This window comes from Limulus polyphemus, unplaced genomic scaffold, assembly GCF_000517525.1.
Source record: "Limulus polyphemus unplaced genomic scaffold, Limulus_polyphemus-2.1.2 Scaffold655, whole genome shotgun sequence".
In the NCBI taxonomy this organism is placed as follows: domain Eukaryota; kingdom Metazoa; phylum Arthropoda; class Merostomata; order Xiphosura; family Limulidae; genus Limulus; species Limulus polyphemus.
Genome location: NW_013666265.1, coordinates 1 through 12,517, shown reverse-complemented (window position 1 = coordinate 12,517; position 12,517 = coordinate 1). Strand labels below are relative to the sequence as shown.

The 12,517-nt window shown below is 30.2% G+C and overlaps 1 protein-coding gene across 2 annotated transcripts in view; it reads right to left on the bottom strand.

Moving 5' to 3' along the window:
- The window catches only part of LOC106459731 (mitotic checkpoint serine/threonine-protein kinase BUB1-like), a 31,432-nt gene extending 20,252 nt beyond the window's left edge, over positions 1-11,180 (bottom strand). The window contains exons 1-10 of one of the 2 annotated variants that reach the window (XM_022386270.1): positions 10,967-11,180; positions 8,951-9,010; positions 7,979-8,123; positions 6,744-6,940; positions 4,790-4,950; positions 3,906-4,120; positions 3,532-3,632; positions 2,963-3,001; positions 2,371-2,534; positions 1,385-1,484 (exon numbers count right to left, since the gene is read on the bottom strand). In XM_022386270.1, coding sequence (XP_022241978.1) covers positions 1,385-1,484; positions 2,371-2,534; positions 2,963-3,001; positions 3,532-3,632; positions 3,906-4,120; positions 4,790-4,950; positions 6,744-6,940; positions 7,979-8,123; positions 8,951-9,010; positions 10,967-11,097 — 1,313 coding nt within the window. In that variant the 5' untranslated portion in view covers positions 11,098-11,180. Of the gene's footprint in view, positions 1-1,384; positions 1,485-2,370; positions 2,535-2,962; positions 3,002-3,531; positions 3,633-3,905; positions 4,121-4,789; positions 4,951-6,743; positions 6,941-7,978; positions 8,124-8,950; positions 9,011-10,180; positions 10,359-10,966 lie in introns of those variants that run through there. The other variant, XM_022386271.1, reaches the window with a different exon arrangement.
- Positions 11,181-12,517: the final 1,337 nt, after the last annotated feature.

The window sequence follows — 12,517 nt, the reverse complement described above, 5'->3', positions numbered from 1 at the left end:
GACCCCCCCCCCAATCTTCTTTTTACAAGTCAAAGTAAGGATAAATTACACCTGGCACTACCCAAACTTCTAATTACTTTAACAACTACAATTTATTCTTTCCCAACATCATTTATCAGGATAATGGCAGTCTTAGATTTATGTCCACTTCATGGGTCAACGGCAAGTTTACAATTTACACTGCTAAATATCTCGGGTTTCATTCCAACAGTGGACATAATGTAGAAAACCCATCAGCAGTAAGGTTGAAAGCTTATAATTCTAAAAAATTTAAATTAGATACACATGAAGGACACAGCATAGATAATTTAGTTTGTATCTTTGCACTTAAAACAAAACAAAAAAAACTCAGATTTGCAATTTTTCTGAAAACTACTTCACATTTTTTAGTAATAATAATAGTAGTAGTAGTAGTGTTGAATACACATTACAAGTTGCAATACTTGCTGATTTTTGTGATGGCAATGTTTATTTTCAGTAAAAATATTTAGTAATAAGATACACATTTATATCCAATACAGGATGAGAACAGGGAAAGAGAGAAAAGTCCAATACATTGAGTATAATGCTAGGGAGGTCATCCTTTCCCAAAAAGTTTTAAAATTAGAATCTCTGCAATTAATGTATTTGACATATACAATGCCTTTAAATAATAACTAACTTACTGTAAAATGTCAAAATTATATAGCAACCCTGAGAAGCATAGTTTTGATGTATATCATGCATAAAGCTATTTTTAGTAAATCAAACTTTTAATCAATTTTCTCAGTTTTGACTTCATCACTTGTGGTTTAGTCCAAACGATAAACTTGATTTTTTCTTTGTTCTTTACTGAATTAGTCCCACCTGAATTTGTTTTAAGCTTAACTATCAACTTTTCTATGCCTTGCTACATTATCCCACTAAATAAGATTTTTCATTTTTAAAATTCAGTCTTTATAGTAAACTAGCATTCAAATTTTCAGCGATTTCTTTTTTGCATGAAATACATTCACACAAAAAACATGTTGTTAAGCCTGGGAGAATTTACTAACAAGACTCCAATTGGTCAAAATTTGAATAGTATACATGAAATAAAATGTAAAGAATATGTTATGTTTAACTTTTAGCATGTTTTGTTCGAGTGTCATGCGAACAATAAAACAGACAATAAATTATTACACATTTGACATTCATCAAGCTTTTGAGAAATTCAGACACTCAACTAATATTTTGATTCACAGAGATGCATAAAATGTTGGTTATATAGGCTTTTATATTTGTCTTCTTCACAAAAATAGTTCTTCCATACACTCCACCCCACCCCCTCACCACAGCTAAATAATACTGCTATTCAGAAATTTCTTTTATTTGTTCAAGTTGGTGAAAATGACTTCATACGTGCCTTTCAGTTTGCTTTCCTCCTTGGAAACAATTCCACATCTTCTTCATTTCCTCTTGTAATAACAGCACTTGTTCTTCTAGTTTTTTTGTTTTCTCTTTTTCTGCAGGTACATTAGCATAGATGCAGTAAGTTATTTAGATTTTGAATTAGACTGTTGACGTATAAATGTAATTAATATAATTAAGTTATATCAGAAGTCACTTTTTTGCAGTAAAACAGAAAAGATGCTACTATATATATTTAGTATTAGATAATTTTAACAAATTTACTTCACATTACTATCACTTTCTTCCAAAATATTCCACAGTTCCATCTTTTACTTGTACAAGTCGTTATACTTAACAGATATGAAAATTGGAGAAAAAAAAAATTTTTTAATCGTTTCATTGTTTCTTATATATTTATCAAGATATTACAATAGTGAAAACTTAAGTGTAACAATAATTTTTTTTTGTTGTTTTTGTTACATGCATGTTAGGTGGTACCAAACAGATGATTTTGGCAATCTTCATGATGAATACACAGAAATCTTTCTCCTCAAGTGCCACACTGTACTAGGCAGTTGCTAAATATTTAAAATTTGTTGATAATAAAGAAGGTTGTAACATTATAATAATCATCTAACTTATCTGTCTCTATCACAAAAGTCAAGTGAAAAGAATGATAAAATTTAAAAAAAATTGAAATACTGAATATTTATCACAACTATAAATGAAACAATGAGAAAAAATAAGTAAATAAATATGTCGAGAGAGAGAGAAAAAGAAAAAAAAAAATTTAGGTTATTTCAATATGTCCAAATAACTCCAGTCAGCACTGCATATCTTTAAAAACTGACAAATCTTTGTACATACCTCTGCAAAAACGTTTGGAATAGTATTTAATTTATACAATAAACATTTCATAAATTATGATCAGAATTAAGCACAATTTGTCTTGGGAGGAGATTAAGAACGTAAAAAAGTTATCTACAAATAAAATCTTACCTTGCTGTTCCTTTTTCTTAGCAAAATACTTTGCAGCACGAATTTCTTCAAACTGGAATTCTCTACCACCTCCATAAACTTTCATTTTGTCATACTTGGGTATTTTAGTAGGATCAGGGGGTTCAAAAATGGCAACTGGAGGACTGTCTAGACATTTCTTGGCACTATAAACATACAGATAAATAACATTAATGTTGTCAGAACCTTCACTATTATATACAACCTAAACACACACACACACACACACACACTTAAGCTCAAATCAGATCAGATTTCAATTCAATTTCTGTATATGTTGTGAAAATGTCTCCATACATATATTAACCTTCCCAGGTGTTCAAAATACCAAAAATTAATGTTGTTCTTCTTGTACACTAGTGTTACTGCAGTAAGCATTATGAATGATGTTAATGTTCTAAAACCAAATACATTAAAGCATCACATTATATTATACACTGAAATAAAGCATACCCAAATACACATCAACTAAATAAATAAAACTGCCCGAAGAAAGTTCTGCTATTCTAACGTTATACATTTTATTATTGACTACTATTATAAATTATGCATTAATGGAAAAGAAATATTTTACCTAAGGACATGGCTTCCAGGAGGTAACTTTCTTGGAGTTCTATTGAAAAAAATTAAAAATAATTAGCTAATGATTAAAATTAATAAAAAGCATACAGTGAGTAAACACAAGTTTCAGAATTTCTTTTCTTTTTACCTTTCCAACATTAATTTTCTAATAAAGATTGTGAGTAAAACAGCCACACTAAACAGTAAATACTTGTACAAAAGACTAAAGTAATAATAACAGTAAAGTATGATTATAAAGTACTGCAATGCAAGTAAATATGCAGTTTACTACTGTTCTAGTTCATAACATCTACCGAGGCCTTAGGGAAGAAGAAAAAAAAAGCAAATTTATAGAAACTAAATGCTTAACAAAGATAACTGTAGTTTTCATTCAGTTTTTCTTGAACCTCTTCTAGAAGACTATTCAAGGTTCAAGCCAAGTGTTTTCAGTTCAAACCAGCTGTCTATCCTTCAATTGTATTATATCATTATGTTCACATGAAAAATTGAATAAACCAATTTCTACTAGAAAAATAAGATGGTTTTTCCACTGCACACAAAAGTAACAGATATGTAACTTACATAGTAGGTTGTGAAACATCCTCATCTTCATGGACAATGAATGGTGGCTGCACTGCTCCAAGAGAGGAGAATGGTACAGTTGAAGTTGTTTTTTGTGGAAGCTATCATTAGAAAATAAAATCTGTATTGGCCAATAGTTTAAAGACAAACTTGTTACCACCACTATAATTGAGAATATTTAAATTTAAGTTAAAGATCCAAAGCAATAACCATGTTTAGGTCTGATTGTAATATAAGGTGGGGGGGGGGGGATTATAAACATCTTTGTCAATTTCATAAAAAAAACAAAAAAACTATTCCATGATTGAAATTTTAAAAAATTCAATAGATTAGTAATTTTTAAACATTAAAACTATTCTGAAGAGTACACCTACCTTGGCCTTAGTCCACTTTCCAGGCTTTTTCTCATTTTCTTTGGAAGCCTCAGAATGCTTTGTAAAATGACAACTACTTTTTGTCTTCAGTGGTAGATCACAAACAGCAACATCATTTTCATCATTGTATACTTTAAAGGGTTTTTTGGCAACACCATTGTTCTTAGACAATACTGAAGGATTTCTTTCCTGTCCTGGCAGACCATCCACATGATCTAGTGTCCAAATTAATCTTTTAACACAAGTTTAGAGAATTTTTTTCTATACTAACTATACTATAGAAAATGAGCAGCATTACTAAGCTTTAAAGGTTTATACCGATATATGGGGAACACATTTATGCAAAAAAACTGCATATTTAAGAAACAAATTGATATATGGAGTTGTGGGAAAAAGGTTTTTTTACATACACAATTTTTTTTTTTAATTTTACTGTAGTTAACTTCGCATAATCAGTACTCACGAAACTTAAGTAAGCTCACCTAACAGTGACACAGAAAAAAAAAGTTCCTTTACTTTTCAAACAGATCTGAGTTAAACAAAACATTTTCAAAAGAAAAAAATCTACAGACTCTACAAACAAATATCCACATCTGTGATTTGTTCTCAAGACTTCTAAACTTCCCATTAATCATACCTATAGGAGCTCCACCTACTTAATAATTTTCCCACAAAAAGTATAAATTACTGTCAAATTACTATATTTACACTACATTGACCTAAACAGTTTATAATCTAATAGAACTTTGAATTGAAAGGCTTTGTAATGTAAACTTTCTAAAAGTGGTCAATTTAGGAATATTACTTAAACAATCAAATTTTCTTTCAGATGTAACTGAAGGTACACACATTAACTTATGATATGAATCTTAATATCAACTTACCAATCCTAGCTGGTCCAACTCTGTTAACCCCCACAGTTTGTTTCTTCCCTTTTGGCCTTAATGCACCTAGAGCAGTCCTCTCAACCTCTGTTCCAAAATTATCCATATCATTTGTTTCTACTCCTTCCATTATCAACTTTCCAATTTTCATCTGCAACTGTCTGTAGGATTTATTGTTCCACAAGTTTATTTTCAGAAACATTTTTCAAATATTATAGAAAAGTAAATTGAACCATAACAACTTCAACAAAAGGAATCCTACAGGTATAGCAAGACCAAATTTAATTCATTTTCTTTAGGAATGTTCTGATTAATTAGTAATCAATTACACTAACCCCATTTACTTGCATTTTACCAAGAAAAATAATTGTGTCAACCCAATTTAGTGTACTCATTTTTAAAGATAAAGGTAATATATGAACAAATCTTCATAAAGAAAAAAACATATGGTAAATATTAAAGATGCTAAATCTACTTTTGCTGAATAATACACTATACAGCATAAATTATTTCATTTGGTGAACAAAAGACAATGGTTTGGTTTCCAAACAGTTTGTAACATATGCCATATTAATTCTATTGCTTTAAGTAAATATAACTAAGTAATTTTTTCTGAAATTAAAGTAATCAGTAATACCTTTCTTACAAATAAGATTTAGGTATTACATTCAAAATAAATTACATTTAGTTTTACTGATTTAATTACATTAAATTCAAAATAATCTAAATAATCATGGATCCATGGTTAAGGTTTACCACATGTCCAAAAATTCTCAGAGCTAAGCCCACACAGACCCTAAAGGCATACAACAGTCACTGACACAGCTAGCGGCATTCCGATTGAGCAGCGGAACCCCTGGATATGGACAGAATCTATTCTCGGTACCAATGAACCAAGAGGTTGATGTCGGGACATTCCAATAAGGGTGGAATTATGATCCTCTGTAGGAGCCAATGAAAGTCAAAAATCCAACAACAGGAATGAATGTAGAAGCTGACAATAGAACCAATGTGCATGCTAACAATGGTTCTAGCTCGTCTTCAATGAACTGTGATCAGAGTCTTCAAAAAAAAAAGTTTAGTTTTAGGAAAACAACGTGTTGGACTTCAGTTGTAAGTCCATATACTTACCACTGCCCAACCAGGGGACAGTGATCTATTCAGGTTAACTACAAACTCCACTATAGAACCTCTAATGACCAGGAGCCAATATATTCTTTAAGAGTTGGAATATGCTTCCACCTGGTGGTGGTGGTAGACTAAAATCACACAGTTGCAACAACCGTGGAATATAAGGCATAGCAGCCCTTTCACGTAACTGCGCAGTAAACCTCACTGCACGAACCACAATGTCAGTGGATTCAGTAAAAACTACGCATTTCCTCCCAGGCCTTTCAGCCATCAAGTAAGGTGCAGACTCAAAAGCAACTGGGGAAAGACCCAAAACATCATACACTCGATGGACAAACTGACAAAAAAAAGTCTGAGGCAGCTTATCCCAACATGGCCTCCTGAAAAGACAACACAGGAAAAAGTGATTCAAATTCTCTCCAGAATGTCCAGGAACACCACTGAACCGATTATACACACGTCTCCATCTCACTATGAATAAGATCACTGACAGCTCCAATGGCAACTCAGGGCCTGTATTATCAGTATTAAGATTTAATTAATTCTAAAGTAAAAACGGGTTGTTCAGTACCTACAATTATAATTACCAAAAAAACTAAAACCAAAAATTAATCCTTATATTAGCTACTGATAATCTACTTGAGTAAAACTAAAACTTGTTTTAGTTACTATAATATAAGGTTTCTTTCAATAGTAAATAAACAGTTGTTCTTAATTGCTTGGAGGTTATAATAAAGATTTTCTATTACAATTCTTCAGAGGGAAAATTACTTTCAATTGCTATTACACCCCACTGAAGAATAAAAGTAGAAAAGACAGTTACTTTTGAGCTGAAAGTAATGTTTCTTGAGGATCAGCTCCAGATTGAATTCCTTCAGTGAGAACAGAATCAGCTCGCCTAAAGTTTTCTTGCAACTCCAGCTGGTAAGCCCAGTTTTCGTAAAACACGGCCAGTTTACAGCCAATTTTGTGAGTGAACATGAAGTTGTAAAGTTCCAACTTGTTGTCACACTGATTCACCTGTAAAAGATAAACATTTCATCAGTGTGGTAATTTTATGTTTAGTACACACACGCACACTTGTCTTGTTAAACAGTCAATTCAACCATCATCTGCTACACTTACATTATTCAACATTTATCAGATTTAAGAATATTTCAAAATATTAACACTAATAAAGTAGAATTGGTACATATATTAAATGGAGTTGCACTTCAACTGTAATTAAATCAAAACACAAAAATTAAGTACTTTCTAGAATATGTTTAGGCTAGTAACTAAACAGAATCGCACCTTAAAGAATATTTTCATTAACTTGATAAAAATGTAAAATTTGTATTCATACCAAAATATTCTCATTTAATTTTGTCCAGACAGACAATCCATTATAAAGTATTATTTTTACTTGAACAAATCTGTCCAAATCTTGGTATATTAAGTACTTATACAGCATCTATTTCTAGAAACTTAATTTTCAAAGCTAATTTAATATTAATACCATTTTGAAGAATAATAACTTAATAATATTTCCTGTAAATGAGTGTTCAACCAAATCACATTTCCACATTAAAAAAAACAAAAAACATAAGATTTCATTTTCCAAAATTAGAACCATATAATATGAAAAATGCTATTGATATTTTTAAGATACAAAATTTGGCAGTTTATTGTAAACTTAAGAAATCCAGCGAAACATTGTACAGTTAGTTCTAATCTAGTCCTACCTACAATTATAAAATATAGAAATATCATCTAAACTTATGCTGTAAAATTATGGATTTATCGAAAATACTGAATATTGAATACTAAACCGATTCTATAAAATCTGATTCTCCATAATCTTCCTATTCTGAATTGAATGATCTCTTTGAGACTTCTATAGTTCAAGAGCAGTATGTTCCAGTGACTTTATTTATGTTCAGGAAAAAAGATAAAAGAGCACTTTCTTTTTTAACTCTAAACATACTGACTACATCAATCAGCCAAACTTATTTAAAGCTTAAGATAATTTTTAAACATTATTACCAGAAACAAACTCACAAAACAAATGCAACTTACATATTTTAACCATATTTCTACAAAACGTTTATCATTATAGTAATGGTTAGCATCCTTGAAAACACTTAGGCAGCGTTCTACTAACAAAGGCAAGTTTGCATCATATCCTCCTTTTGGGTAATTTTGTTCTATCCATTTAACATATCTGTAAAAGAAAAAAAAAAGAAAAAAGGACTTTACATGGAAAAAAAAAAAAAAGAGCATTTATATAGGTTATATTTCCTACATAAACATCTCACAAAAACAGACTATAAATGAATACTTTACAAGTTATAACAATTTACCATATTTTTCAAATACTTTGTAGGCAGAGATTATAAATTTTGCACAATTTATAAAGAAAGCTTAGCTCCTATTTACTATACAAGTTGCAGTATTTACATGCACACCATGCAAGTTACAGATCAAACATGTATAGTTATTACTGACTAACCATTTCATTAGGGCTCTTACCGACCTTTAACTGTGACACTAAACTCAGCAAGTTGCCAGATGAATACTATCAGTCATCGATTGTCCATAGCTTGTATTTTAACATTAATACACGAATCAAAGTTTTCCCTTTCTTCAAATGGTGTGGTTGGAGAAAGTCAAATTATAATCAATATTGAAGAAAATTATCTATTACACTAGAATCTAACAATCGTTACAGTTAACAAGCTTATTATTTTACTTTTTCCCTCTACTTATCACATGCTGTTGACTGTAAATATTTTTTTCACTTTGATTTGTTAGCAGTAATACAAAATTAATAGTTTAAATTAAATTAATAATTTAATTTAAATTAATAAAAAAAAACGTTTTATAAGCATAATGAAGTGATTATTTTTGGGAGAACAGGTAGTATGCTCTCCTAAAAATAAAATTTATTTTTTACCAAAGCAGTATGTTATTTGACCTACACAATTTTAACATTATCCAAATTGCTTCATCTTGTATGAACACACAAATAAGTTAATTATGTATACTTACCTATACCAAATATCTAAAGGATCATCTCCTTGATATGTTCTTAACTCAGCTTCAAATATCCTAAAAGAAAAACATAGCAAAACACTAATTGCAACATGTCTACAAATGTGTAATATCCTTGAACAAAATATGTGACATAATTCACATACTTTCTCTTAAATATAATACTGAGAAAATATAGCAAGTAACATACTATCAATGTATATCTTAATCTCCAAACCAAGGCCAAACATAACTCAAAATGTACTATTCACAAATATATTAAACAGAATCTTTCAAAATCAAGAACAATGATGAAACAGAAAACTATATGCTCCATCTGGATCATCCATAATTCCCAGATAATAAAAATACTTTTCTTAGCATAATTTTGTATATCCCAAGAACACAAGGACAACCAAGACTGCCATTCAGACCAATAAAACCAGCCTGAAACAAATTCAACCTTCACAGGTTCAGATACCCATTTAAAAATAACAACACATAAACAGGTAAATAATTCTAAAAACTCCAAAATCTCAGATTTCAAAGAAGATAAGATAGATCTAGAAAATGAAATATGCAAGCCGACAGTATAAACTGCAAGTACAAAAGATTGTCTCAATAAATTTTAATATAGAATGTGTTCCAGAAATTTATTCTTGGGAATAAAGGACAACAAGAACATGAACTGAACCACTAAACACCTTAAAGATGAATGACGGAAAAGAAAAACAGATTTCCGAGTAAAGTTAGTAAACTTTGTGACCATGATAAATTTGTAAAAAAGGGTTACACTCAGTGCTTAATACTTTTTTTTTTGTTCTGTTACTCAAGTATCTTTATTTTCATTATTAGATCTTCCTTGTCTTGTCCTTTATGTTGCTTGTTAGTATAAAACACACTTTTGGTCAAAAACATGCACCTATTGTCTTAAGTGAAACATAACAGTACAATATAAATTCCTTGTCATCCATATCCAAGTTAAATTTATATTAAATGCTTTAGTTTATAGTAAAGACCCTTCCAATTCTCTCAGTGTTTTAGGGAGTCAGTACAAGTTTAAAAGGAATTACAGAACAGTAACACACAAAATCAATGTGTCAAAAGATCAAATCTAAGTCATAGTAAGTGTTAATGAACAAACATGTGAAAGATTAAGCAATTTACCAAATAAAACTAAATCAGATAAAAACATTAATAATGCAAGAAATCAAGATATCATATAAAAAACTATAACCATATACTCACATTTCAAAAGATATCTGATAGTCAGTGATTATGTAATGAGTACGAGATAGACTTGTAACTAATTAACAGTTACCGAAGATTCCTTTATGTAAGAAGCAGGTTTTAAGACTAAATTTCACACCGTTGTGGAAATTTTATTATGATTAACCAAACTAGCTTACTTCATGTATTTTGTGTTTTTAATATATATGGTATATGATGGAGGAAACAGTTGTTTACTAGAGTTAGTACTGTGGGAGATGACCATCATTAGTCTAGCAACCAAAGCCCAGCAATAGAGAGCAGCCAAATTTACCTTTATCGAAAATGTTCATGGACTGTCAGATATTAAATACTGTATTGCCCCTTATTAATGCCCCCAGAGGCACTGCAAACTGCAGGTGTGTGTGTGTTAATTATAGTATTTGTGTAGTTCTGGATTCTATTTTATATTGTCATTGTCGATACTAATACTAGTAGTAGTAATACTGTGATAGTAATTCAAGTACTAATTCGGTAATTGGTATTGTTGTTGATAATAAGATTATAAGCAAAATCGGTTATTTAATAAAATTAAATAAAAACAGTTTGAATCATTCATGAACATTTCAAAATAAATTAAAGCTTTGATTAACACTGAAACAATAATGATGAACAACATGTGGGCCTGTTGCGTTGGTTCATCCAGTAACTAAGTTAGTTAAAAGTTATACACAAGAAACAATAACACTGTCAGTAGCACTAATACTAATAGAGGCACCTAAGTTAAGCCTATATTGAGACGTTACTTGACTATATTACACTTACTGCCGTTGTTGAAGCAATTGTTCTTCGGCTCGTGGAGCTAAAGCAGCTCGTAAATTCGTCATTTTCCTTCCTTGTCGTAAAGGCTGTATATTTTCTTTGCTCATCTCCCATTCTGATGGATTTTCGGACATTTTTATACCTTTAATTAATATTACCTAAAGCCTAAAATTAAGACCTCCTCTTACTGATTGAAATATAATACCAACGTCATTATAAATATTCAGCCTCAATTTCTTAAGTGCGTTTGAAATACGCGCGTCACGCATGCGTACTGAGCTTTAACGTTTTAAGGACAAAGTATACTCATGACGTAAATGGATAAAACCACAGATATGCTGTTTTATAGGTAAAACTAAAAGAACATTGAAGGGAGCACTAAGTGTAAGAAATCATTAAAATTTGATTATTTAATAAAACAAATTGATAATAATATATGTGAGAAGTGTGTTGTTCATTTAACGTCAACTAAACTTATTAGATAATATTAAACAGTGCAACACAAAAATTCAACCAAATAATAATAATGCTATTTATTATTTATAATATTTATCATTTGTGTACATTTAGCTCGGGCAAGAAAGGTACCACGAAATTTCCTTTACAGGAATACCCCCGACAGGACTGCATTTCAGTTGTCTATCATTCTTGACTTCTCATTAAAGTCATACAAGTTATCTGTTTGTTAAGACGATATTATGAATGTTGAAGTAACAATAGAATGGGTGATATAAATATTAAACATTTAGGCATTTAATGATATAAAAGATTCTAAATTATTTTAATATTAAGATTTTAGGCTCGTTCTTTTTAAGTCCTAGATATAACATTTACTGAAGAATAACCATTGTGCATTCTGTATATTTTGAATTTAACAATACCAATGTCAAAGACTAAAAAAGGTGTTTTTAATATAAAAATGTTATTTTATGATACACACATATATATATATATATATATTAAAAACGGCTTTTTTGGAATTGAATAAAATGTGTTATTATTTATAGTGACGTGCACAGCTGGGTGGGGTAAAGCCCATACCTTCCTGCAAAATTGCTCCAAAAGTGTCAATTTTCTCAGTCATAAAAATTGTTAACAACTACTGAAAGATATGCCTCATTTCATATCTTGCTTGTTGCGAGTTATTAAGAAAAAATTCAGTTTTAAAATGGATGACAGTGGGACTATTAGGTGTTTACGCTAAGAATTAATTGTAATATACTACTAATCATTATTACTCAAGAATTCATTGTTTATTTTTAGATCTTAAAACAGTTTATTGAATAAGAATGAAAGAGATTTGTTTGTTTATTATAGCGTTTTACCCTATATGTTCCATAGTCCCCCCCCCAAAAAAGGGTTGCTTTACGATGCTTGAAAATTGCCCTTTTTACCAATGAACACCTACCCATTTTAAATGTCCTCTGCCTATTACTGATTATTTATCATTGTTAGTATTAGAGATGATCATAACACAGTCTTCTCAAGGACATTTCGCATTACATTTCTACTCCGTGCATAAATTTAACTTAAATTCAGCCATTATCTACATTG